This window comes from Staurois parvus, unplaced genomic scaffold, assembly GCF_062004578.1.
Source record: "Staurois parvus isolate SC_StPar_1 unplaced genomic scaffold, SC_StPar_1.0 ptg000120l, whole genome shotgun sequence".
NCBI classification, from domain to species: Eukaryota; Metazoa; Chordata; class Amphibia; order Anura; family Ranidae; genus Staurois; species Staurois parvus.
In genome coordinates, this window is record NW_028317916.1 from 7,361,224 (window position 1) to 7,386,280 (window position 25,057).

At 40.4% G+C, this 25,057-nt stretch overlaps 1 protein-coding gene across 6 annotated transcripts in view; it reads right to left on the reverse strand.

The window, feature by feature from the left end:
• CADPS2 (calcium dependent secretion activator 2) overlaps positions 1 to 25,057 on the reverse strand; it is a 694,049-nt gene that overhangs the window by 237,614 nt on the left and 431,378 nt on the right. For all 6 annotated transcript variants that reach the window (XM_089672135.1, XM_089672134.1, XM_089672133.1 and 3 more), the window contains exon 17: positions 8,079 to 8,182. In XM_089672135.1, coding sequence (XP_089528261.1) covers positions 8,079 to 8,182 — 104 coding nt within the window. The remainder of the gene's footprint in view (positions 1 to 8,078; positions 8,183 to 25,057) is intronic.

Sequence of the window (25,057 nt, forward strand, 5' to 3'; positions counted from 1 at the left end):
GGAGATGGACTTGTAACCTTGAGATTGTTGATATTTTGCCACAATTTTGGTTCTCAGGTCCTCAGACAGTTCTCGTCTCCTCTTTCTGTTGTCCATGCTTAGTGTGGCACAGACAGACACACAATGCAAAGGTTAAGTGAACGTCTCTCCTTTTTATCTGCTTTCAGGTGTGATTTCTATATTGCCCACACCTGTTACTTGCCCCAGGTGAGTTTACAGGAGCATCACATGCTTGTAACATTCTTATTTATCCGCAGTTGTGAAAGGGTGCCAATACTTTTGTCCAGCCCATTTTTGGAGGTTTGTGTGACATTATGTCGAATTTGCTTTCTTTCCTCCCTTTTTTTGTTTTGTCCCAATACACACAAAGGGAATAAACATGTGTATAGCAAAACATGTGTTAATGCAATACGTTTCGTGAGAAATACATGATTTCCTGGAGAAATATCAAGGGTGCCAACAATTTCGGCCATGACTGTATAGGATAAAAAACAAAAAATAAAAAAGAGGACATCCAAGGGCAGTGTTTGCCAAGGAGGAAGGGCAAGTGTATGTAAGAAGGAAAAAGAAGACGGCAAAAAAGGGGCAAGCTAGGTAAAGACGAGGTAGAGGGAGAAAGGGTTCCAAAAGTAAGAGGGGAGAGGAGAGAGGAGAATGTACCCCAGAGGCTCCCAGGTATCAGACTGTAATCCTTAATAGTACAGATATAGTTCCAAAAAGTGGGTAGTCGACTGAGATCAGGAATTGATCAAGCCAAGGATGCCAGGTGAGTAAAAGTTCATCATGCGCGTCGCTGAGGATCACTGTCAACTTCTCGTTACTCAGCTTACCCTCAGTCTGTCTCTTGACCTCCTCAAAGCTAAGCATGGGTAATTTACACGCTCTTGCGATCGTCTGTTTCGTAGCCATGAAAATGTGGGTGATAAGTGCTCATTCACAACTGGACACATTTGTAATAGACTTATGCAGGAGGGCTTTCCAGGGATTTTTGCAAAGGTTAACATGAATGACAATATTGAGCATATTTTATATATACATACATACACACACACAAACAGTGAAGGAAATAAGTATTTGATCCCCTGCTGATTTTGAATGTTTGCCCACTCACAAAGACATGGACAGTCTAAAAATCGAATGGTAGGTGTATTGTAACACTGACAGACAGAATAGCAACAAAAAATTCAAAAGAAATGCATGTCTAACAAATTATGCACTGATTTGCATGTTCATGAGGGAAATAAGTATCGATCCCCTATCATTCAGCAGGATTTCTGGCTACCAGGTGTTTTTCATACAGGTAACAAGCTGAGATTAGAAGAAGTCTCTTAAAGGGAGTGCTGCTAATCTAATTTTGTTACTTGTAAAAAGACACCTGCCCACAGGATCAATCAAACAATCAGATTCCAAATTCTCCACCATGGCAAAGACCAAAGAGCTGTCCAATGATGTCAGAGACAAGATTGTAGACCTACACAAGGCTGGACTGGGCTACCAAACTATTGCCAAGCAGCTTGGTGAAAAGGTGAAAACATGCAAGATCTTACCTCGTGGAGTGTCAATGATCATGAAAACAGTGAGGAATCATCCCAGAACTACACGTGAGGATCTTGTCAATGATCTCCAGGCAGATGGGGCTGCAGCCACCAAGAAAACAATACGTAACACACTACGCCGATAAGAATTGAAATTCTGCAGTGCTCGCAAGGTCCCTCTGCTCAAGAAAGCACATGTCCAGGCCCATCTGAAGTTTGCCACTGAACATCTGAATGATACAGAGGATGACTGGTTGAAAGTGTTGTGGTCAGATGAGACCAAAATCGAGCTTTTTGGCATCAACTCAACTCGCCGTGTTTGGAGGAGGAGGAATGCTGCCTATGACCCCAAGAAAACCATCCCAACTGTCAAACATGGTGGTGGAAACATTCTGCTTTGAGGGTGTTTTTCTGCTAAGGGGACAGGAAAACTGCACCGCATCAAAGGGATGATGGAAGGGACAATGTACCAACAAACCTTCTTCCCTCAGCCAGGGCATTGAAAATGGGTCATGGATGGGTGTTCCAGCATGACAATGACCCAAAACAAGTGGCCAAGGCAACAAAGGAGTGGCTCAAGAAGAAGCACATTAAGGTCCTGGAGTGGCCTAGCCAGTCTCTAGACCTTAATTCCATTGAAAATCTGTGGAGGGAGCTGAAAGTTCGAGTTGCCAAACGTCAGCCACCAAACCTTAATGACTTGGACAGGATCTGCCAAGAGGAGTGGGCCAAAATCCCTCCTGAGATGTGTGTAAACCTGGTGGCCAACTAGCGGAAACGTCTGACCTCTGTGATATATATATATATCCATAACCTTCTAATTGTAGGGCACCAGATATGGTCATTCTTACATTTTCTGGTGATCCAGCCACTAAGTGTTGTTTTTCAAAAGAACAAGCTCTTTTTCAGATGAATCAGTTTACAGGGAGGAGACAAACCATTTAACGCTGGCAAGGGAGCTTACAATGATCAGCTTTTATTTATTCATGTAAAACCTTTATCCCAAAAGGAAAAAAAAAAAATTGCTGTAACTGATGATAAAGTGTTAGCTGGAGTTTGGCTTCAATTTGTTGGTGTATCTAAATCTGCTACCTCTAACATTCCGCTCCACCCAGACTGAGAATGCTGCTGTCTGCTGTGCTCATTTATCCAGAGTGGGGACACTCCAATAAAGGTGGTGTGTTACTGGCCAGATCACCATGTGAAAACAGAGGGCAGAAGCCTAAGAAAACAAAAACTAATGCATCTAATAATTTGTAGGCTGCAATATATTACACTTTTGGTTTGGGTTTGATACTGCTTTAAAGATTCAAGTGTAGAACTCAACATCTGAGTCCATGAAGACTATAACGCAGGCTGGCCTAAATAAAAGGCTACGTTATAGAAGTGATCAGTTGTTTGGGACCTGGGGCTCTCAGCGAGAGCCTGGTCTCTGTCCTGGGAGATAGCTGTGCAGCATGCTCCCAGAACAAATACAAGTATGTGTACATGTGGCCCCAAGGGATAAAGACCCATTTCTGTGAGGTCACATATACAGGAGTTGGATAAAAAAATGGAAATGCAAACCTGATTTGCAGGTTTGCAGCAGTTGTTTTCTTATTCCGGGTCACAATCCTATGCAATGTCCTTTTTGTCTCTTTAGGTCAGTTGACCACATCAACCAAGGTCATGCTTATCAGATGATGTTTTCCTGGAAACTGTATTTGCTGCCATAACCTTTGACACTGTACCTTGTGACATGGCAAATAAATTGGCAACTTCAGTCACAGAGGCACCAGATAAGCGGGCACCAACAATTTGCCCTCTTTCAAGCTCAATAAGTTCTGTATTACACGCAGTGAATGATGAAAGTGAGGCTACCCACCTGTTAGCTAGGTGTCTCATCACACAGCAGAAGCAAAAAATGTTATATCACTTCTGTTTTCAACGCGAAGCATGTTATTGCTTTCTCACCTGCAAATTATGTAGTGTTTCCATTTTTTTGTCTAACCCCTGTATGTGTACAGTTGGTGGGAAGGGGTTAAAGCCTAAATGACTAAACCAAATTTAGATGTATCCATATGAATCAGTTAACTCAACAATAAAGCTATAAGTAACTTATCTGACATTTCATGGCAAGTGGCATTTTACAGTTATACAGGACTTATAGGGGTTCATTTAATAAAGGCAAATAGACTGTTCACTTTGCAAGGGAATTTTCCCCAGAGCTTACTGAATGAAGTGAAGCTTTGTTAACTCCCAGCATTCAAATATGTGCAAGAAAAATGCTTTTTTAAAATTTTCCTTGCATGTGATTGGGTGTTCTTTGCAAAGTGAACTTGCACCATATTCACTAACGTCTGGGGAAAGTTTATGTGAAAAGTGAACAGTCTATTTGCCTTCAGTAAATCAACCCCTTAAAATCTTATTGCAGTAATAAAGGTTTAATTTAGTAAAAACAGCCTTGCCCAATGCATATTAGCAATATCTTTATACGGTGCTCATTAGAACAGTAGTAATTTAATGAAATACTTACTAAAAATTTAACCCTTGTGCATAAGAGTTAATAACACAGAAAATATAGATATCACTAAGATAATTATAAACACAACAGATGCCAACATTAGTTCATAGTTTGGCAAAGAAAGTCCCAAGCAAACATTCACTTGTTACGTTACACCATTCACCATACTGAACAAAGTCCCCAGTGTCTAAAAAGCTCCTATCTAATTCAGCTCTGCATTGAAACCGCTCAATGTTTAAATAAACCACAGCGATAAAGTGAAGTGTTTTGCATAAGTGTTCACCCTTTGGATCTTTCCAAAATAGGAAGTGTTACAGCCTGGATTGTTTGTCACTTAATTCTAAAAAAAAGCCATAATTGCTGTAATTAGTATTTGCCACCTTTGCTATAAAATACCTAAATAAGCTCTTAAAGTGGTTGTAAAGACTCAAGTTTTTTTCCCCTTCATTCATTCTATGCATGAAGGTAAAAAACCTCTGTGCAGCATCCCCCCAGCCCCACCTAATAGTCACCTAAGTCCCTTCTCGATCCAGTGACGTGCACTGGAGTCTTGGCTATCCCGGGATTCCCTCTCCTCACTGGTTGAGACAGCAGCGGGAGCCATTGGCCATCACAATCAGTGAACCAATAAGAAGAGAGAGAGGGTGGGGCTGAGCTGGGGCTCCATGTGTGAATGGACACACGAAGCAGTGGCTGGAGAGTGTGCATGCTCGAGTGCCCCCATAGCAAGCTGCTTGCACCCGACAGGAGGGAGGGGCCAGGAGCGCAGGTGGGGGACCCAAGAAGAGGAGGATTTGGGCTGCTCTGTACAAAACCACTGCACCTAGAGGGAAGTATAGACATGTTTGTTTTTTTTTTAAATGTAAGCCTTTAGAATCACTTTAAGTGCATAATTATGTAAATCGTTTTATTTATCTCAATACGCAGTTGGTCATTTGTTTGCAAAAAGCACACCACACCAAAAGATGAAAAAACAAAGGTGCTCTACATTTTCCCTGATAAAAGGGTACAGTGATGCATGCAAAACGGCCAAGTTACTTTTTAATTTTTTTTTCTTTTAGGAAGGGGTAGAACTCTTAAAGCCGAACACCAGGCAAATAAACACAATCAAATCCACTAAAATATTAATTAAAAAAAATTACAATTGTTTTTAAATTCACCTAGCATAATTACCTGAATCTATATTTATATTAGCTTCCTATATTCTCCTGAACAGCAGACTATGAAAAGGAAGAGCAGTGCCATTAGCCAGCCCGGCTCTACTATATTGCACAGTGATGTCAATCTGTAGAAGCAAGCTGATAGGAGGAGAAAGCAAATGGTTTACCTCATCAGTGTGGTGCACTGATGTTCTTTCAATGACAACTTAGCATTCTGGGTGTGGGTTAAAATATTAAACTGAAAAGTGATTTTGATAATTTGGCCATACAGACCGACACAACTGTGTAAATTAAGGTCAAGCTGGGGAGAAATAGGAAATAGTTTTCCAAGTAAAACAGTTCACAAATATTTATCTAACATTTGAAATTACCAGTCTGCCTGGAGTTAAGCTTTATTTAAAAGATAGCCTTAAATCACATACCTCTTTACCCTAAGGGAATTCCCAAAAGTGTTGCAAAACAAAAAGAAATGTTTGAAAATATTAAACCAATAAAATGCCTTTTAAAAAAAGTACAAACATAACACAAGCAGCTCAATATAAACATCTCACATTTCATGTCCAGGGGTCATCAAAACTTGCATGATCAGACTTTTAAAGGTTTGGTATGCACAGATTACCCTGATGCAGTTATAACTCAATCCTTTTTTTTTTTTTCTAAAGGACTCTCATACCAAAATTATTTTCATACATGTTTAAGCACTTAAGGCACTTTCCCGTACTGTGTGTCAGTTCAATTGCTGTAATTCACGTGGATTAAAAAAAGTTCTAAAAATTATTTAATTGACCCAATGCTATCCAACTAATTTATAACACTAATCTAATACATAATTAGCTAGCGAACCTAATATACAGTTATCGGTTTACTATTTTTTAATATTCAATTAAAAATGTATTTCCTTTTATTCACTTGTACATTGTGTCTGTAACACAATCTCCTGTCCTCACAGCTACAGAAAGAAAAACGCTCGATTCCCACCATCAACACAGTTAGCATTGATGAGGGATTCCTTCCTGCATCGCTATTGTGGTCTGCCAGCAGGAAGCCTTCTTGGCTGGCAGAACAAAATGATTACTGCTGGCCACTGGCAGTAATCGGATGTAAAAAAATCAGACAGGTTGATTGTACCCAGGTTGATTGATGGATCGATTTGGGTACATCCAGCCTGGCCATACATAGATTGAATCTTGGCTAGTCCCTGCTGAACTGGCTGAGATTCGATCTATCTTTGGCCTGCTTAATTAAGAGGAGATAAAATGTGAACGCAGCAGTTAAAAAGTCTATCGAGTCTGTCCATTTTTTGTAAATGGTTTTTTTTTTGTGTTTTTTCACTTTTCTTTAATTTTTTTGTTTCAGCATAGATCTATGTTTGTCAAAAGAATGTTTGAGGCCAAATACTGTTGACTGACTTATTACCACAGCTGGAAGTCTATTCTCCATTCCAAGCATCAACTACATTTTCAGTAAAATACTTTCCAAGATTAGTTTTGAACTTTCCTCCTTAAGTCATGCCCCCATGTTCTTGATCTTGGCTTCAAACTGCTGGATTCCCCAATGGCACTGTGCAGCATGTTCACAGGGATTAGAATGCTCTCCTAAGCATGCTGCAGCATGACCAGGACCTCATTAGCTAGTTAAAACGCATCTGTATTGCATGGTGGTATATGTCTGCATTCAGGATTTTCATGGTGGTAGGGGCAGGCATATTTTGGTGCTCTATAGTTTTGTTTTAGGTTCATACTTTATTTTCTTGCCATATGTATTTAGGATTGCAGATGGAGATCTGATGGACTTTTAATTTTAATAATTCAATTTTAACTTTTAAAGGAACCTGTCATATGCAGTTAATATGCTTTACAAAAAATAGTTGTGAGCGCTGCTGTCTGCCTTAAAGTAAAATTGAAGGTAACTCTTTTATATTGCTTTCAGGTTTTTTTGCTATATTTGTCCCATAAGGGAGATGCCCTTCACTTCCTGTCCCATAGCCACAGCAGAAAATCCTATCAAAGTAAGGGAAATCTGTGGTGGTCACTAGAACTAGTGTCCTCATTTGAATATTTACCTCTATGCCTGTTCTGGCGATAACTCAATATTTGTGATTTTCTTTCACTTTCACAGGACAAATAGGAGATGATAAATCTCCCTAACTGGGACAAAGACAGCAATAAAAAACAAAAACCTGACAATCCTGTTCATTACACACACACGTTTTGCCCTCACTTTCACTTTAAACTATTCCTTCACTCACAGTCGAGTGATACTTTTCCAGCTTTCAGATTTTGATGTCTTTACTTGCTGGTAAATCTAATACAAGACCATCAAAGACCATCTATGTCTAGCATATTTAAATACCCCATTCATATTGAAAAATAAAAATGCTAAATCTGAATTGGGTGAAATTCTATTCTTAAGCCTAAAAAGGGCACTTTATGGTAAAAAATGGCATGGTTATATTAAATGCTGAAAAGGGCATTTGTATAAATCAAGAAAAGTATTTCTGTCTAGCTATCCACCAAAGCTTCTATTAAAAAAAAAAAAAATTAATGTAAAACTTTTAATCATCGTGTATTTCACAACTGCTAAAGAAAAAAAAACATACATCAATTACTTTTCTTGAGGAGAACATTTCCTCCTGGGATTTAGTTTTTATATTTTAGAGACAGATGTTTCTGCAATATAAAATAAAATTCGAGAACTTGTTCACACATAACAGATGCAGGGTAAAAAAATCATTTACATTGTGAGTTAAACCAGATGTTGTAAAGTACTCCATTTGTTCCAAGCAGTACACATTTATTCTGTCCAGTAAAAGGTAGTTTACACTTTCAAAAAAAGCTTACTATAGAAAATGTTATTTACTTAAGAACAACAAATCTTTACCTCTGAATGATGTTCCTCATTTTGCTGCAAGACCTCAATGCATAGCTCGGCAAGATGAATAACATCCCTTAGTTTTTTTGAAGGATCATCTTGATTTATAGATTCTAAAAGGTAAATTAACATAAATTTAACAAGTACTACAGAATGGCTTTTAGATATAGAGACATGTTATATCTTCCTATTACTGCTTAACAGTGTTAACACATGTGCGGTGCGATTTTCAAATCCGTTTCAGTGCTAAGTAGCTGTTCAGCCATTCTGCTCTGATTTAGATACGGTTCTTGCAAATAGTTCGAATGGGAACGAAACCACAATGGGTGGGGATATATAAGGGGTGCACATTATCATAACAGATAGACATACCATCTCCTTAAATCAATACAATATGGAAGAAAACAGTGGACCACAATCTATGGACTTTATAGGCACCACACCAAATTATCATCAAAAATTATTTGTATTAATGCACAATTAAAATAAATGTAAATAAAATAAGTTTATACTAAAACATAGTAGCATCGTGCATCCTTATGTCAAGAGCTTGTCAAAAACGGTCTGTGTTTCTAATTATTTTTGACACTTTTTTGTGAAAGAGTAAGGCTGCATTCACACTTGAGTGTTTTGTAGCTTGAAGCTCGAAGCTCCAAAAACTCTCAAACCTAAAAATAAATAGTTCTCTATGATGCCTGTACACGTGATCAGGTTTGTGCTTTTTTTGAGCTTCGAGCTACAAAACACTCAAGTGTGAATGCAGCCTTAGGGTACAATGTACTCCATACTCATTCACATGGGGGTGGGGTAGGATATGGGGGCCCCCAGAGTGTGATAAGTACCCTGCCCGCAGAACCTCACAACCACTGCCCAAGATTGTGGGGAAGAGACCTTTGTCCCCACTGACATAGGGACAAGGTGCTTTGGGGGGGAGCTCCCCCTACCCCAAAACACCCCATGTTGAGGGAATGTGGCCTGGTATGGTTCAGTATGCTCTCTTGTGATAAATATAAAAAAACAGCGCAAACATAGACCTCTATATCAAATCAATATATAAAGTGCAAACATATATAGAAAATTATATTAATAGTGAAAGTCCATCATGATAATAGACAACAAAAGTTCATAAATCTCAAAAAATTTGTGCAAAAAGATCAAAAATTCTTCTAATGCAAAGAAAACTTCCACCTTCCACCCGTGCAAACCAACATCAAATACACTCACCAGATTTAGGTGAATGAAACGCCTTTTAGGAATTTTTATGGGATCCTAAACCCTCTTTCGTATCCACTCTATAGGAATCCTCACCTTCAGTATAGGCTCCACCATACAACCGGGGAGAGAAAATCTCAGATAGTGTGATATTGCAAAATACCGTTTTTAAATAAAATCAAGGATTAAGGCCACTCACATTTAAATCACTTTAAAAAGGCATATTTATTAGGACAAGCTTCTTCCAGATGGACAATGAATGTCAGACAACCTCCTCAGGAATCTCACATCACAGCTCCAGGATACAGCAGAAGCTCCACAGAGACCAAACATGCACAGATCCCAAAAGATGGCCGCTGGAACGCACCACTCAGCGTGTGCTCCACTCACCGGAAGTGACGTCAGACGTACGGGGTAAAGACCGGAAATGCATCAACGCGTTTTGCCCCTCCCATCGGGCGTTCTCAAGACTCTCATCTTTTGGGATCTGTGCATGTTTGGTCTCTGTGGAGCTTCTGCTGTATCCTGGAGCTGTGATGTGAGATTCCTGAGGAGGTTGTCTGACATTCATTGTCCATCTGGAAGAAGCTTGTCCTAATAAATATGCCTTTTTAAAGTGATTTAAATGTGAGTGGCCTTAATCCTTGATTTTATTTAAAAACGGTATTTTGCAATATCACACTATCTGAGATTTTCTCTCCCCGGTTGTATGGTGGAGCCTATACTGAAGGTGAGGATTCCTATAGAGTGGATACGAAAGAGGGTTTAGGATCCCATAAAAATTCCTAAAAGGCGTTTCATTCACCTAAATCTGGTGAGTGCATTTGATGTTGGTTTGCACGGGTGGAAGGTGGAAGTTTTCTTTGCATTAGAAGAATTTTTGATCTTTTTGCACAAATTTTTTGAGATTTATGAACTTTTGTTGTCTATTATCATGATGGACTTTCACTATTAATATAATTTTCTATATATGTTTGCACTTTATATATTGATTTGATATAGAGGTCTATGTTTGCGCTGTTTATTTATATTTATCACATTTTGTGTTCATCACATTGCACAGCAGCAGGATAGATCCTGTAGTAGTGTTTTTCACTTGGCGCAGGAAGAATTTTTAGTTAGCAGTATGCTCTCTTGTCCACCCACTTTCCTGGCTTGCCAGGCTGCATGCTCGGATAAGGGTCTAGTATGTATTTGGGGGGAGCCCATGCTGTTTTTTGTTTAATTTTGGTGTGGGATTCCCCTAAAAATCCATACTAGACCTAGGGATCTGGTATGAACCTGAGAAGTGACCCCATCACATATTCTAATTTTGACAAGGGGTTCCCCTTAAAATCCATACCAGACCCGAAAAGCCTGGTATGGACGGGGGGGTCACGCAGTTTTTACTTCTCAAGTTTTATTGTCGGCAATAATTTTGTTTGCGTTCAGCGGGGAACCCATTCCTTAACAACCAGCTAAGCTATAACACAAGAGAGGAAGGGAGGAGAAGGAGGGATAATAAAAAAAAAAAGCTAAAATCATGCTCGCAACCGATGACGTGCAATTTAGAAGTGTTCCCATACAAGTCAATGAGCCTGCAATTCCCACCAGACCCACACTGCACTATTAGGAAAACAGACAGGACTCTTTTTCAATTTGCAATATGGATGCACCGCATTTATGTGAACAGCCACAATTGAAACAGATGTTTTTTCACGTCATGCGAATCGCATGTGGTTCAAAACGCATCCAATTCACATATATGTGAACAGGGTCTTATGCAATTTTTCCATCATATTCTTAGTTTGTTCAGTTTAAACAGTTACAGTGTAAACAGTAACAGTGTTTAGTTACAGAATACTGTTATACACACTCAGAAAATGGAAGACAGCTGTGTTAATAATTTTTGACTTAAGGGGACCTCTTAACATCCATACTCATCCTTACATAAAGTAAGTGTAAAGATTTTACAAATAAACCGACCTTGGTATAAATGTATCTCTATAATGTAGTGAGTGCAGCCCATCTGGCATAATACTTAATCCTCCTCCCAGATTCTGCAAATCTTTCCTCTGGCAAAGTCCCAGCTTGTTCTTCATATGTGCCATGGTCCAATCATTCCAATAGGTAGGCAGTACTTTGAGGGAGTCTGTCATGAGTACAGCTACCCATAGGAATGAGTAGGGCTGTGGCACACAAGCGCAGTATTAAGGAAGAGCCAGCCAGAACCTTTTTGGATCAAAGATCTTGGGACCGGGAGGAAGGTATTGTCTTAGGTGAGCTTCACTAAGCAGCAAAAAGGTTAGGACTGAAGGGAATATACCAGAGCTTCAACTATACAATTTTAGTTTTTCCATAATAAATGTCAGAAATAGGCAAAAAGGTATGCACAGTCTACATGCCAACTTTTGCATGGTATGAGTCTTTGTTGCATTTTCCTTAATATAAAATGAAAAATCCAACAAGGAGTCCCTGAGAGATGAAAGAAAATATTAGGTGGTTTAAATCCCCTGCTTTAACCCAAGACTTAATGCAACTCTGTCACATCAGTATTAAAAAATGCCACCCTGCAAAAAGAACTTTAAAATACTTACCAGTCTGTTGGGTCACTACAGGACACAGTAGTGATGTAGTGTTTCCATAGCATTCAGAAAGGGAATGGGAAACTAACATACCAAGAAGTGTTTCAGATGCCAGGATTCTTTGGCAGCCGTAGCTCAGCAAAAGAGCAAAGAAGGGATTAGCTACTTGCTGGACAGGTATAATTAATCTTCTGCAAGATGGTATTAGAAGAAAAAATTATGTAGTAACAGAGTTGCATTAAGTACCAATTTTGGGTGAATTGGCTCTTCAACAAATAATCTAACCTAAAAGTGTTTGTTGTAGGACAATACCATTAATATCAGTTCCTCTTTATACAATCATGCAGACGTCTATAGCAGAAATAAAGAAAGCAAGCCTGCCAGGCCAATCAAGGAACCAAAAGAGAAGTCATGGAAAATGTGTTTCCATTAACCCTCTGACCCTTCCTATAGGTGGGGGGCCTGGCCAATATTACTCTACTGTAAAAAGGCTTGGTTTGTCTAAATCAGCAGTTTATCTCTCTGGATCCTTATTTTATTTTTACACTTTTTTTCTGAACCATCATTCATGCATTTTGCATAATATGCTTAGTTTAAATTACTAAGGTTTGTGTCTTTAAAGTATCATAATCTTAACCAAGAATATATATAGGCAAAAGATGTATTTCCTACATTTGCAGTGTATTTCAAAAGAAATGTCACTGGTTTTGTATTAAAGCAGCTTTTCCTGCCACAAATGTTCAATTTTTTCCAAGGTCAGTCACACAAAGCTTTGCACACACTTCATCTCTTTTCATTTCTTGATCTACAGTGATTAGAATCACATGCCATCAATAGTGCAGATTCCAAGAATACATCTTTATTAACAGAACACACCTCAGTTACCCACAAATATGGCATGCAATATATAAGATAGCAAGGGGTAATGGTCACAGGGCATTTTTGCAGCACATATGATTTAAATGAAATGTCAGTAAAGGTTTGAAATGCCCAAAACATTCAAGCAAGTCTTAGAAAGGGAAACAACATTTATAATGACTTGCATAAGCAATCTAGCTAATTTTTATAAGCATTTACTCTTATATGTTGGAAGCTAAATGGCTTACCTTATTTGTGAGGGGTGCAGATGTTATAAATAAAATGCAGTGAAGCATAAAAACTGCCTATATACACCACCTTTTGACTGCCTTGAACCAACAAGGCTTCTTTTTTTTCTTTAGATGAGGAGAAAGCATTTGACAGGGTCGCATGGGATTATATAGAGCAAGTATTACAGACGATGGGGCTTGGTTCACGTTTGCTGACCTTTATAATGTCTCTCTACACCTCTCCTTCAGCAAGAGTTAGAGTAAATGCCACACTGTCAGACGCTTTCCCCATCCGTAATGGTACCAAACAGGGATGCCCACTCTCCCCTATCCTTTTTGTCCTGGAACCTTTTCTTCACTGTCTCAGACACAACCATGATATCAAAAGTCTTAGCTCTACAGGTAAGGAGTATAAATTAGGAGTATTTGCCGATGACATTCTGCTTTTTTTTATCAGCCCCCCACACTACTCTTCCAGTCCTCCTAGCAGAGTTTTGTCACTTTCAATCCTTGTCCAACCTCAAAATCAACTTTTCGAAGTCTTATGCCCCCAATGTGACCCTCTCTTCTACAGATGTAATCCGCTGTCGGTGAAACGTTACCTTTTTATGGAAACAGGACGCCATCACTTATTTAGGCATTCAGCTCCCTAAGAACCTGCAAGACCTCTACAGTAAGGATTATCTACCCATCCTGTGAGAGTTAACAAATGATTTCAAATGATGGAACAAACCTATCTTTTCCTGGTTCGACAGAGCCGCTATCCCCAAAATGAATGCTCTCCCGCGACTCCTCTACCTTTTACAAACTATACCCATCCACCTACCACAATTTCTTACTCTCTTACAGGAGCCTCTGCTCCAATTTCCTGTGGAAAAATCACAGACCACAAATTAGTTACACTAGACTGGCGCTTCCCAGACAGGGGGAATAGGCCTACCCGACATCCAGAATTATCTCCATGCATGCCATCTCTCCAGGATAGTAGATTGGAACACTCATGACACTGTTAAAGACTGGGTGTCTCTCGAAGCTTCTTTCTTACCAACACCTCTTGCTTCTACGCCTTGGTTGCACGTTCACCATACCCCTCAAAAAGCAAAGACCCACCCTTTAATTTACCCAACCCTTCGCCTCTCCAAGTCAATTTCATCAGTCTCAGGGCCTCTTACCCCTCTTTGTCAAAACCCTGATTTTCCACCAGGCTTACACCCGCGATTCCTCAAGGACCACTGGCGTTTCAAAAAGATGATAGCCCACCAATTCTTTAACAGAAACACAATGCTTTCCAGGGAACAGCTAGCCTCCAACCTAGGAACAAACTCTATACCACCATGGCTATACCTGCTTGTACAACATTACCTACACTCACTTTATAAAAACCGACAGGTGTCTAGACTTTTGACCCCATTTGAGAAATTGTGCTCTAAACAATCACCTCAAAGTCATCTAATCTCCACCATCCACTCTCAGTTGAGCTCCAATCACCCTTCTAACAATGGCACAGCTTGCGTGGCATGGGAAAGAGACTTCTCGATTTCTTTCACTCAAGATGACTGGGAACGCATTCACTTGAACACATTCAAAGGCTTGGTAAATGTATCCACTCAAGAAAATGGTTACAAAATTCAATCCCGCTGGAATCGCACCCCTGCTCTTCTCCATAAATTTAACCCAGATACCCCTGACACTTGTTGGAGATGTGAGAAGGAGGAGGGAACCCTTTACATATCTAGTGGACATGTCCTAGAATTAAACACTACTTGTCTGAAATACACCGAATTATTCAACGCGTAACTACCTACACTTTAGATTTTATGCCCGCTCAGTTACTACTGCACCATTCCTCTCTCTCCCAGTCGACCTATTTTAAGTCTCTAGCCATGCAAATGGTTAACGCAGCTAAACAATGTCTTCTAGTTCACTGGTTCCCACAACCTCCAACTATAAGAGAATGGCTCATCCGCATATGTAAAATATGGAAATGAAAGAACTAATTTTTATTGCTCGAGACTCTCCTGCCAAATTTGCTTCTAAATGGGCTTGTTGGACACATTTCCAGACAACCGAAGAGTTCACTCTATTGATTGACAAACCTTCGCCCCAAAAAAGACATTTCAGCCCACCTATAAGAACACCCGTATATACCTTGTTCTCTCCAGGCTACTCTTCTCTGAGGAAAGGATTGAACGTTGGGATCCTATCTGGTGCGCTCCTTCCCCTTCACCTCACGGCCTTCTATGGTGTGGGGGGAGGGGGGGGTGATGCTTCAGCGTCCTGCGGAGTGGGTGAGAGACACATGCTACCCCCCTCTGTCATCCTTCCTCGATAAATTAAGTTACGTTTCGTAACACTCATCTTCCCCCACCTTCCCTACTCTTCCCTCCTTCCCTACCCCTCCCTCCTCTCTCTCTCTCTCTCCCCCCCATTTTTTTTTCTTCTTCTTTCTCTCTCTTTTCCCTTTCTTCTGCTGGGATGGTGCTTCCGGCATGCTAAACTTCACATTTTCATACCTGACCTAGAATCACATTATCAATCAACGTACCTCAGTGTAATTTCTCCACATCCACCATTCTCAAATGTCAATGATTCCATGTTCTGGTCTATCCTGAATCTACGCACGATATTGACAATAGGTTCTTATGACCATAGTTACTCAAAACCTGTATATTTTTTGTCCTTCTATATTAACATCCTACTCTTAGTTCTCTAAGTTGTTGTTTGGGGTCTGCCCCCTCATTTTTCTGTGTTCAACTTCCATGCCAAGTTTTTTTTTTTCCTTTCTTTTTGTCTGACTTACTCTCGTTATAAGACTAGATGCTTCTAACAAACTGTTGTATTGATACAACCCATGCTTTTGTCTATGTTTATGTTTTTTGATGCTCAATAAATCTTTATTGGGAAAAAGAAAAAAAGCAAAAAAAAAAAAAGCTGCCCAACCATAGTTGCCAACATTTGAAAAAAGTTTTAGGGACAATTTCTTTTCTGTGTGGCAGGAAAACCTCTGTAGGTGGGGCATTAATTAGGGGTGGGCATTCATATATTATGGGTGTGGTTGTACAAGAAGCAACAAAAGTAATAATGCACTGCACAAAGCATGTTATGGCAAAAAGTGGGGGTGGTTTAAAATACGCTAAATATCAGGCGTAGTTTAAAGGGGGTGTGGTTAAATAGATTCTCTGATTACTTAAATAGTGCAGAATGTGGTAATATTAAAAAGAATGAATGATGCAGAGAAAGGTAGGATGGAGGAGACTGTGTGTGTGCGCACAGGATGGGAGGGGCTGGATGAAGATGACTGTGTGTGCAAGATGCAGATGACAGGAAGGAGGGCTATGTGTGTGTATGTTTGTGTGTGTGTGTGTGTGTAGGATGGAGATAACTGACAGCCATCCATCCCCGCCACACAGAGACACCAAATGGCCGCTGCTGATCGCTCCCCCCCCCCGAATAAAAAAAAAAAAAAACAGAGAGAGAGCCCATCCATCATGATCTTCCCCAAGAGATGTAGATGCAGACAGCCAAAATTGCAGCACTGAACATACCTCTGCTTAGGTCCACTCCAGCTTCACATGTGTTGCAGTTCAAGGCACAAGGTAGGCTGGCATATTCATACCTCCAAGACTGGCCATGCCCCCTATCCGAGTCCCACAGGTGTGTTTAACCCATAGGTGTGTGCTGCCTATTGCATTAGGGTGTGCACCCTAAAGATCAAACACACACTATATTGCCAAATGTATTGGGACACCCCTCCAGATCATTGGATTTAGGTGTTCCAATCTCCTCCATGGCCACGGGTGTATAAAATCAAACACCTAGGCATGCAGACTGCTTCTACAAACATTTATGAAAGAATGGGTCGCTACATCTGTGAAATTTTCTTGCTACTAAATATTCCACAGTCAACTGTCAGTGATATTATAACAAAGTGGGAGCAACTGGAAACAGCAACTCAGCCACAAAGTGGTAAGCCACATAAAATGACAGAGCAGGGTCAGTGCATGCTGAAGCGTGCATAAGTCAACTTTCTGCAGAGTCAATAGCTTAAGACCTCCAAACTTTATGTGGCCTTCAGATAAGCAAAACAACAGTGCATAGAGAGCTTCATGGAATGGGTTTCCATGGCTGAGCAGCTGCATCCAAGCCTTATATCACCAAGTGCAATGCAAAATGTTGGACGCTTAAAGCACGCCGCCACTGGACTCTAGAGCAGTGGAGACGTGTTCTCTGGAGTGACGAATCACACTTCTCTGTCTGGCAATCCAATGCACGTGTCTGGGTTTGGTGGTTGCTAAGAGAATGGTACTTGCCTGACTGCATTGTGCCCAGCATAAAGTTTGGTGCAGGGGAGATTATGGTATGGAGTTGTTTTTTTTAGGGGTTGGGCTTGGCCTCTTAGTGTGAAGGGAACTCTTAAGACGTCAGTATACCAAGATATTTTGGACAATTTTATGCTCCCAACTTTGTGGGAACAGTTTGGGGATGACCCTTTCCTGTTCTAACATGACTGCACAAGTGCAAAAAACAAGGTCTGTAAAGACATGGATGAGCGAATTTGGGGTGGAGGAACTTGACTAGCCTGCACAGAGTCCTAACCTCAAACTGATAAAACACCTTTTGGCTGAATTAGAGCGGAGACTGCAAGCCAGGCCTTCTTGTCCCACATCAGTGCCTGACTTCACAAATGTGCTTCTAGAAGAACGGTCAAACATTCCCATAGACACACTCCTAAACCTTGTGAACAGCCTTCCCAGCAGAGTTGAAGCTGTTATAGCTGCAAAGGGTGGGACAACTCAATATTAAACCTCACGGGCTAAGACTGGGATGCCATTAAAGTTTATGTGCGTGTGGAATACTTGGCTAGCCACACCTGGCCTATCCCCCATTGACCTGGTATTGGAAAGGGTTTTATAACTACTCCTCTAATGATATTGTGACGATCACGGCGTCAGACCCCTGACCTTCTCACCAAACTCGTGACCGAAGGACTAGCCAATCTGAAACCGCGATGTCACGTGCGTAACCATGCCACGCCCAGCTGCACCCTGCACAACGATTTTCCAGCTCACTGGACCTCCAATCGATATACCAGCAGCCTGAATGCGATTGTTACTGGGTCAGGTTAATTACGCAATTAACCCTTCACATTGCCACCACCTTCTTTTTGTACAGAGAAAGAGGAAACTCGGCAATACCAGCAATAACACTATAATGGTTGAGATAATCGTCTGTATAGCACTGTCACTGCAGACAGGTTATACAGAGGGTTAAACAAACACGGTAGCGCTCTTTTAGAGGCAGGAATTCGTAAATTGCATTAAGGAGCTTTAGAAACAGTTCAACACTTTCAGAAAGAAAGATTTATTACTAAAAGGTCAAAATGGTGCAATAAAAATATTTACAGAAAAAAGATGTAACCAATATATATATAAATATACAGAGAACAACAGCACAGCAAAGAGGTAACAGAAAGAAGGTTAAAGGGTTAAAGTACATGCCAATCAGCCTTGGGTTAAGCAGATCAAGTTTCAGAGCGAAAGGGCACGTCTCCCAAGTTGGTTCTGATGTTAAAAGGGAGAATTCTTCAACTTTTTTCTCTTAAGCCTGACAGCCCATTTTGTAGTCCCCCAGCAGGGGGTGTCTCTGACGTCAAGGACCAATGCCTCGTTTAGGGAGGGATCGTCTGGGCGGATACCTAAACTAGAGCCAAAATCTCTCATAGTTCATATTTGGCTCATAACTTTTCCTATGCACAAGTGACATTCCACCCGCGGGTAGATTAATATGCAGACACATCTGAGGAACTGTTACATATGAACTATGAAGTACATATTTGAAGGGTTCAAGAGATGTAATTTTCTGCTGTCCTAGGTATTCCAGTCAGGGAGTGTGACCTATCAAACTGTTTGTCTTCTCGTGGGCAATCTGAAGATATACCAGGTTTTTATGTAAGTCTCTCATATTCCAAGATACGAGACATAGGGGAAAAAATGGATTTTAAAAGTTATCTAGTCTCTACTCCTCTGGAATGTGTTTGAACTCAGGGGAAGGCCTGGGTTATCTTTTTACAATGTGCTAGATTGCACAGGTTCTTTGGACAGCAAGGCCCCAGCTCTCTTGGGGGTTTTATAGCTCGGGGCTCCCTGCTGTGCTCTGGCCTCCTGTGACACTGCCAACACACAGGCCATATGTCACTGTGGCTGAACAGAGAAGAAGAATGAGAATGAGGGGGAGATGTTTGTACAAGATGGAGGATCCTCTGCCAAGATGGAAATTGGAGCCAAAATGGTTGAACCAAGTCCATCTCTGTGGGCATGATTGCTACAGATATATATTTATTTTTTTTATGACTGATGCACTCAGCTCATAAATATCTGAACTGACACACTGTTTTTTCCATTTTAATGTGTTAATGGGCTAAAATATACCAGTTTTTTGATCTCTAGTCTACCCCTATGTGTCTGTGGCTGTACTTACTGTATTTTTTTGTTCTATGTGTTTATGATTTCTGGATGACCTCGTTTCATTTAAAAAAATCCATTGCCGATTTAAAAAAAAAAAAAAAAAAGTTCATGTGCATGCAAAGGCAGGCATCCCAATACTCTTGCCAATATAGTGTGTGTGTGTGTGTGTGTGTGTGTATATATATATATATACACACACACACACAATGACAAACACATACACAAATACAGTATACAGGGGCACATATAAACACATACATACAACATCACACACACAAACACTATATCTACATACATATACAATATATACACACATACAGTATATACACAGGCACACATATATAGTCATACACATATACAGTATACATTTACACATGTATATACATACACACACAAATACAGTATCTACACAGGCACACACATACACAAGTACAGTATATACACATACAGTACACACACACACCAGCACTTTTCATCTACAAACCAGTCTGATCACATTGCTGCTGCCTCCTATCTCCTGGCATGCTGGGACTTGTAGTGCTACAGCAGGTCACAGACACATGAGGTGGTCATGCAGAAAAGGAAGCTGTCCATGTGTGTTAGTGAGCAGGTAATGAGTAGGGAGAGAGAATGGGAAATCTCAGACTGTAATGTCCTTCCTGTGCAGTTGCCTTCAGACAAAAAAAAAAATCAATTTAACATCTTCTAAAATACAGGGACCCTGCTAGAGGAAGTACAGCCCCCCACCCCATCCCCATTAAGATAAGCCAGGGTCTTCTCCTGGTAAGCTGAAGTACGTCTCACACTGCAGACTGGGGACAGAAGACGGCCGGGGAAACTGGCTGGGGTGAACACACAGCTGGATCATTGGACAGGTGAGTGACTGTTTTTTAAAAGTCAGCAGCTACAGTTTTTGTAGCTGTTGACTTATTTTTTTCAGAGGAGACTGGAGCTCTGCTATATGAGGTTTTGCTGAGGTTACGAAGGTTACACTGACAGATTTTTCCAGGTGCTGGAAAAGGAACAATATATTTGTGAGTTGATATACAGTATTTTAACCACTTTCTGTCCATCCGCCCGCTTGCAATGAACTGCGGCGACAGCTACGTACCCATATATCGCTGGTGTTGTACCAAAATAGGGGGGGTGCTGCACGCTATAGACCGCTATTACTAGTATAGTGTTTGTACGGATCAATATATTTATCACGAACAGAACTATACTAGTTCTTCCTTAGTATAGTGTTTCCAAAAATGCACTGTTAGCAGGATCAGCCCCATTCGCTATCAGCACTTAGCCCCCCCGCTGTTTTTCACGAAAGATTTGTATCAGCTGATTGTGGGCCAAAGCAATTTATATACACAATACATCGCTGCCCACCCAAAGTCAGTTCTTGCAAGATAATTTGCATAAAAATCTAAATGTAAAACTTTTTTGGGTCTAACCCTCAACATGCGCATTAAAAAAAAGAATGCATTGGGGTCACATTGGTCCACAGACCTGATTCATCATATGCCCAAGTTCTCTGCTGTTTTATATATGCCCAACAAGGACCAGCAACTTACTGGTACACTGCTGGACTTTGAGTGATTATACCGGGATGACGCCTGCAGCTACATGCATCATCCTGGTATAGTTTTTTCAGCTGGTGGTCGACTTTCATGTAAAAGTGATCCAGTGGCTAATTAGCCGCTACAAGCAGTGTGAAGGGACATTCCCCCCCACTGCCTTCCACGGTTTTCTCGGGCTCTTCTGTCCCACCGGGGAACCCAAGAATGCAGCCAGCGGTTCCGCTGGCTGACCTAAGAGCTGATCGGAGACCAGAATGCCTCCAGTCATCTCTATGGTCCAAGAGAATGGAAGCTACGAGCATTTCATAATTTCCATTTCGCCAGATATAAATAGCGCCGTTTTAAAATTGGGAAAGCATCTGATCACACCGATCTTGGCGTAGTCAGATGCTTTAAGGGCAGAGGAGAGATCTAGAGGCTAATACACCCCACATTTCTCAGAAAAGTGTACCTGTAACTGCTTATTGCTATCACAGGGGATATTTACATTCCCTGTGATAATAAAAGTAATCCAAAAAAAAATGAAAGGGACAGTGTAAAAATAAAAAAAAAAGTAAATAATAAAAGAAAATTAGCCCCCACCATCGTGCTTTGCGCAAAGGCAAACGCAAGTGTCAGTATGTAAACAGACATTCCACCATGCATGTGCAGTATCACCGCAAATGTCAAAGGTGGCAGTAATTCTAGCACTAGACCTCCAGTGTAAATCTAAAGTGGTGACCTGTAAAGGCTTTTAAAGCGTTGCTTATGGATATTAAAAATGTACAGTTGCAAGAAAAAGTATGTGAACTCCTTGGGATTACGTGGAGTTTTGCATGAATTGGGCATAAAATGTGCTCTGAACGTCATCTAAGTCACAACAATAGAAGAACACAGTCTGCTGAACATAATACTACACAAATATTAGATGTTGCCATGGTTTAATTGCACATAACATGTAAACATTCACAGTGCAGGGAGGAAAAAGTATGTGAACCTTTGGACTTAATACCTGATTGACCCTCCTTTGGCAGCAATAACCTCAACCAAACGTTTCCTGTAGTTGCAGATCAGACCCGCACAACGATCTGGAGTAATTTTGGACCACTCCTCTTCACAAAACTGTTTCAGTGTAGCAATATTCTTGGGATGTCTGGTGCGAATCACTCTCTTAGGGTCATGCCACAGCATTTCAATCAGGACTCTGACTGGGCCACTCCAGAAGGCGTATTCTGTGCTGTTGCAGCCATTGTTTTGTTGAATTACTTGTATGCTTTGGGTCATTGTCCTGTTGCATCACCCATCCTCTGCAGAGCTTCAGTTGGCGGACAGATGGTCGTACGTTTTCCTGCAAAATGTCTTGATAAACTCTGGAATTCATTTTCCCATCAATGACAACAATCTGTCCAGGCCCTAAGGCAGCAAAGCAGCCCCAAACCATGATGCTCCCTCCGCCATGTTTTACAGTGGGGATGAGGTTTTGATGTTGGTGTTCTGTGCCTTTTTTTCTCCACACATAGTATCGTGTGTTCTTCCCAGACAACTCAATCTTGGTTTCATCTGTCCACAGTATATTTTGCCAGTAGTGCTGTGGAACATCCAGGTGCTCTTTTGCAAACTTCAAACGTGCTGCAATATTCTTTTTGGACAGCAATGGCTTCCTCCGTGGTGTCTTCCCATGTACTCCATTCTTGTTTAATGGTTTCCTTATTGTAGATGTGTCAACAAAAATGTTAGCATGTGCCAGAGATTTCTGTAGGTCTTTAGCTGACACTCTGGGATTCTTCTTTACCTCATGCAGCATTCTGCGCTGTGCTCTTGCAGTCATTTTTACAGGACGACCACGCCTAGGGAGAGTAGCAACAGTGCTAAACTTTCTCCATTTGTAGATAGTCTGTCTTACTGTGGACACATGAACATCAAGGCTTTTGGAGATACTTTTGTAACCCTTTCCAGCTTCATGCAAGTCAACAATTCTTGATCGTAGGTCTTCTGAGAGCTCTTTTCTGCGAGGCATGGTTCACATCCGACAGTACTTCTGGAAACCAGTTAACCCAAAACAGGTGTGTGTTTTTTAAGGGCAGGACAGCTGTCAGCAACACATCTAATATCACCACACTGATTGGAGTCAAGGTTGGCTCACTCCTGGCTCCAATTAGCTCTGGGAGAAGTCATTAAGCTAGGGCCTCACATACTTTTTCCTCCCTGCACTGTGAATGTTTACATGTTATGTGCAATTAAACCATGGCAACATCTAATGTTTGTGTAATATTATGTTCAGCAGACTGTGTTCTTCTATTGTTGTGACTTAGATGACATTCAGAGAACATTTTATGCCCAATTCATGCAAAACTCCACGTAATCCCAAGGGGTTCACATACTTTTTCTTGCAACTGTATGTAGTTTGTGGCCATTGCACAGACGTGCACAATTTTAAAGCATGTCATGTTTGGTATCCATTTACTCGGCGTAAAATCATCTTTTATATTTTATCAAACAATTGGGTAATATATTGTGTTTTTGTGCATTAAAGTTTTTATTCCCAAAAAATTGCATTTGAAAAATCGCTGCACAAATACGGTGTTACACAAAAAATTTCAACGCCCACGTTTTTTTGTTCTAAGGCCTCTGCTTTAAAAAATATATATTTGGGGGTTCAAAGTAATTTTCTAGCACAAAAAACTGTTTTTTTATGTAAACAAAAAGCATCAGAAAAGGCTTGGTCTTCAAGTGGTTAGAAGGGCGAGTAATGTGTGGCATAAGCTTCTAATGTTGGCCCTGGATAGTAGAAGCACCCCCTAAATGACCCTTTTTTGGAAACCAGACACTCCAAGGTATTTGCTAATGGGCATGATGAGTATTTTGCAGATTTTAATTGTTGCCACAAGTTTTTGAAAATCGAAGAAAGAAAACGAAAATTATTTTTTTTTCCATTTTCAAAACCCTGTGACAAAAATGATATCTGCAAAATACCCACCATGCCTCTTATCGAATTTCTTGGGTTGTCTAATTTCCAAAAAGTGGTCACGTGGTGTTTGTACTATCCTGGCATTTTAGGGCCTCCGAAACTGTGATAGGTAGTGAGGAAGAGGCATGAGGAAACATGCCCTTTGAAAGCCTGACTTTGGTCATTGGATTTTCGGGGCCTGTATATAGCTAGGCTGCCAAAAAGACCCTCACATGTGGTATTCCCATACTCGGGAGAAGTAAAAGAATGTGTTTTGGGGTGTTATTCCACTTAAACCCATGACATGTGTGAGTAATATATCATTTAAGTGACAAAAAAATACATTTTTTTTTGTCATTTTCCAAAAATTTGTGGCAAAAAATGAAATCTTCCATGGACTCAACATGCCTCTCAGCAAATTCCTTGGGGTATCTATTTTCCAAAAAGGGGTTGTTTGGAGGGGGGGGGGGAGTTTGTACTTCCCTGGCATTTTAGCATCTCAAGAAATGTGATAGGCAGTCAGAAAGTAAAAGCCATGTAAATTTGAATGCATATACCATAGTTTGACGATATAACTTTCACACAAATTGATATACACGTACTGGGATTTTTATTTTTACCAAAGACAAGTAGCAGAATACATTTTACCCTAAATTTATTACTAACTGAGTTTACTGGATATTTTTTATAACCGAAAGTAGAAAATATCGGAGTGTTTTTCCCAAATTTTTTTGTTTATATCACAAAAAATAAAAAACCCAGTGGTGATCAAATAGCACCAAAAGAGAGTTCTATTTGTATGAAAAAAGGTTGATATGCACAAGAGCCTTTTATTTAAAGGCATCACCACTTGTGCAGCCAAAGCACACAGGCACTATTGGACATTTGCACTTTTTTAGACTATTTATGCCCTTTAATGGGTTTTGTATGCACTTTATTGATTACTCCATGGTATTCATAACTGTTTTATATTCTTGAAATTTATGATTGTTGCTTTTGGTGGATATATACGTATTTCTTTCACTAAAAATGTTGTAAGTGCTCTTTTTAACATAATATATTCTATGTGAGCTGGTCCCAGCAATAAAAGGATCATCCAGCTATATCATAGCAGTAGCTGTATGTAAGGTGCTACTAGACAAAGCAACTGACATTGCTGTAGA